The sequence below is a fragment of the Phaethon lepturus genome, unplaced genomic scaffold, assembly GCF_000687285.1.
Source record: "Phaethon lepturus isolate BGI_N335 unplaced genomic scaffold, ASM68728v1 scaffold8416, whole genome shotgun sequence".
NCBI lineage: Eukaryota > Metazoa > Chordata > Aves > Phaethontiformes > Phaethontidae > Phaethon > Phaethon lepturus.
This window is the reverse complement of record NW_010545514.1, coordinates 1-3718: the sequence shown is the minus strand read 5'-3', so window position 1 is coordinate 3718 and position 3718 is coordinate 1. Positions and strand designations below refer to the sequence as shown.

Sequence of the window (3718 nt, the reverse complement as noted above, 5' to 3'; positions counted from 1 at the left end):
CGTGTAGGATATATCATACAATAGACAGTAAACAAAAGGTGTTGATTCACAGATAGATTTTGTCGTGCATCCCTCAGTCTGATGCCCCACACATTAAGTTGCCTTTTCTGAAGAAGACTTTGGGAACCCAGTTTTGCAGGCAGGATGTTTCTCAATGACATGAACCCACAAGGCTACTAATTTCAGAGGAGGCACTCAGCATTTATTTCTTCTGGGTGGTTGCTTCTCATCAGTAGCCAAATGCTGCACAAAGCTCAGCATTTGAATCTCTGTTGAGACACTTGGGTGCTGACATCCCTAAAAGTTTGACGTGAAAGACTACACAGACCTTTTTAAACAAGTCCCTGTGAGGATGTGAATAGTTCAGTTAGAGGCTTGAAGAAACAGCAGAGGACACTTACAGGCAGAGATGATGATGATGGGAGTTTTGTTTTGTTTTGTAGGTTTCCAAGGTCAGCCTGGCTCGCCTGGTCTGCCAGGGACTCCGGGAACTCCTGGTCTGGATGGTTTGCCAGGTGTACCAGGTTTACAAGGTCAAAAAGTAGGTGTCAGCTGCTGATACTATTATCTGTGACTGTCCATGTTAACAGGAATCATAGAATCATAGAACAGTTTGCGTTGGAACGGACCTTTAAAGGTCATCTAATCCAACCTCCTTGCAGTGAGCAGGGACATCTTCAACTAGGTCATGTTGCACAGGGCCCCATCCAACCTGACCCTGAATGTTTCCAGGAATGTGTGCAAAGATCCTGCTCTTTAAAAAAAAAAAGTTGGCCTTTTTCTTATGTTTCCCACTATGCACACAAAGGAACGGAGTAGATGGATGAATGCTTGGCATTAACACTAAAGGGCTTACGGCTCTCCCCTGAAGTCACGTGTAGCACTCCGCCTCTGAGTGATTTAAACAGTCAGTAAATGAATTCTTGGTTTTGATGTGTTGATTCCTAATCTATTGTGTTTCTTTGGCTAGGGTGAACCTGGTGTAGGTCTCCCTGGCCCTAAGGGATTGCCAGGCCCCCCGGGCCCAGCTGGCATCCCTGGAGAGAAGGGAAATCCAGGACTGCCTGGCTTACGTGGCGAGCAGGGCTTTCCGGGCATACCTGGACAGCAAGGATTCAGAGGTAATGTCTCTGGAAAAATACAGCTCTGTATTTCTATTTCTTTTTTAAAGTCAGTGCCCCATAGATTCAACAAAATGTCTTTTCACCACTGAGATATCCTACTGATACCTCAGGGTATTGCCCTTTTTCCTTCCCCTTGTTTTCACCTACCAACCACAGGTAGCAAATGCTAGCAGCAAAGAGCTGCCCCTTCCTCCGAGCCCAGGCAGGAGGTGTTAGAGGCTGAAATGAGGTCTTGTTGGCCAAGTGCTTCCAAAGCACCTTGTCTAGCACTTTGGCAAACAAGATTTCAAATAACGTGGGGGGATGCTCGGTCTATGTCTGTCTCCCCGCAGGCGACCCCGGCCTCCCAGGACTGCAAGGCTTGCAGGGCCCTCCGGGTGCACCAGGGCTGGGCCCACAGGGATCGCCGGGACCCGCTGGGCAGCCGGGACCCCAGGGACCGCCAGGTGAGAGGAAAATACTCCCCTGGCAGCGCTTAGGAGCGGACTTTTGGAATAAATGGATATTGGTGTTGGTGAAAGTGTTGTTCGTGAACTGTTTTGTGGTGTGAGGTCAGTGGGGGGTGCACAGGGCAGGGGGGCGGTCATGTCATCGGGTCTCCTCCATCTGGTCCAAAATGCAGGGTGAGGCCTCCTGAGAAAACTCCTGCCATTTTGTTTGGTCTCCTCAGGCCATCAGTGGGTAGTATACACAGGATCAAAGACTCACTTAGAAAATGATGACTACTTCTGCTGTCTGGCTTTGAGTCTTCATTATTCATGCTGTGTAATTTCTGAACCGCAGGTGGACATTATCAAATACTGTTGTTAACGGTGTTACCCATGCTCCATTAAGGACTAATCCTGTATCTTCTGTTTCTCCTAGGATTTCCTGGAATAAAAGGAGAAAGGGGCTTCCCTGGTGTCCCAGGTCTAGATATGCCAGGACCAAAAGGGGATAAAGGTAGCCAGGGCCAGCCCGGAGTACCAGGCTCTGTGGGGTTACCTGGCTTGCCGGGTCCGCAGGGGGCCGTTGGACTGAAAGGATCAGCAGGTAACCATCTTTTCCCTTGGAAACCTGCATCTTTGGCAACTGTTGTATTAAGTTGTGGTAGCACACCCTTTCACCCAGTTGGGAATTGATCCATCAAAGAGCCCAAGCTTTGGAAAACACACAGGCTGACGTCAGTAAAGCAGCTCTGTGCACGTGTTACTGAACTGCTATTCAAGTCCTTTGGTGGATCAAATCCAGCAACCTGCAGGAACTAGCCTTTAGCCTGTGATGATGAAAGGGGATTATTCTGCACAGTTTCAGTGACAGAATGTGGTTTTAATAATGCCTTTGTTAATGACAGTATTGTTTACTGTAGTAAGGAGTTTTAAGAATCTGGCAAAAACCCATTACAAACTGTGTTTTATTCTGGTTTTCATAACACTGTTTTTGCTGTTGTATTCTCTATGAGGCTATTTTAAATTAATCATCTCTTTGTCCCATTTTTCCTTAAGTAGTGCAATTCCTAGTATGATAGGGAGTAAATAATTCCATTTCTTGTACTTCTTTACACTGCTTGCTCTATTTCTGTTATTCACTCTTTCACTTTGGTTTCAGGAGCCAAAGGAGAAATGGGAGTTATGGGAACTCCTGGATTGCCAGGAACTCCTGGACCAGTTGGAGATCGAGGGTTGCCTGGTGAAAAAGGTAAGATTTTTCTCAAAATCAAAATTATAAAATACACCTTTTTCCCAGCAGAAGGCAAGTCTGTAAATAACCACATATAAGGAGTATGCTTGACCTAAGGAAAGTTTTATGTCAAGTAACTTCCCTGTAAGTTAGAAATAGTGTAATTTAGAAAGCCATATCTTAGGAGCAGTCAGGTATTTGGGCACCAAGCCAGGATTTTTGATCTGTTCTTTAACAACATAAGGGTTTGCTAGGTGTAAGGATGCTATAGATATTACTCCAAGAAAAATACTGTGTTTAAAATTATAAAAAGACAGCAGGAAAGTCTTAATTAAATCCTTCAAATTACATCCTGTATAAGTGCCAAACTCCTATCCCTATTGTTTTGAGAGTCTAAAACTAATGGCTGTGAAGTGGGAAAATATGTCAACTTTTTTGACAGAGCTATTGCAAAGTCCTGGTATAAAAAACTTCATATGAAATAAATGCGATGTTCCAGAGCATGGTATTTGGTGCTTAAAATTTGAATAAATAGCTAATTTTATTTGTTGCTGTCTACTAAATATTTTTGCAAAGTTTTGTACGCCACTATAATATTCTGTGCTATCCCTTTATAGGTAGCCAAGGTTTCAAAGGTGTAATTGGACCACAGGGTGATCCTGGTGTCAAAGGAGATAAAGGTGAAGCTGGTCTCCCAGGAAAACCTGGAACGATGGACAACATGGACATGGTTAGTCTCAAAGGCCAAAAGGGAGATCAAGGAGAAAAAGGTAACTTTTGTCTCTAACTCTGGATGTGTAATTAACCCTCATATACTGTTGAGCAGCAATGTTTTGAGTTCAGTTGTATCTTAGTTTCAGAGAACAGTTTTTAAAATAAGGTTAAAGAATTTCACACAGCAAATGCAGATATTTCACAGAATCACTAAGGTTGGA

The 3718-nt window shown here is 44.1% G+C and overlaps 1 protein-coding gene across 1 annotated transcript in view; it reads left to right on the top strand.

The window, feature by feature from the left end:
• The window catches only part of LOC104622243 (collagen alpha-1(IV) chain-like), a gene marked incomplete at its 3' end in the record, with an annotated part of 29677 nt that extends 26124 nt beyond the window's left edge, over nucleotides 1-3553 (top strand). The window contains exons 21-26 of the mRNA XM_010288971.1: nucleotides 444-541; nucleotides 971-1121; nucleotides 1457-1570; nucleotides 1989-2156; nucleotides 2712-2801; nucleotides 3401-3553. Of these exons, the coding sequence (XP_010287273.1) occupies nucleotides 444-541; nucleotides 971-1121; nucleotides 1457-1570; nucleotides 1989-2156; nucleotides 2712-2801; nucleotides 3401-3553 (774 nt within the window). The remainder of the gene's footprint in view (nucleotides 1-443; nucleotides 542-970; nucleotides 1122-1456; nucleotides 1571-1988; nucleotides 2157-2711; nucleotides 2802-3400) is intronic.
• Between the last annotated feature and the right edge of the window lie 165 nt (nucleotides 3554-3718).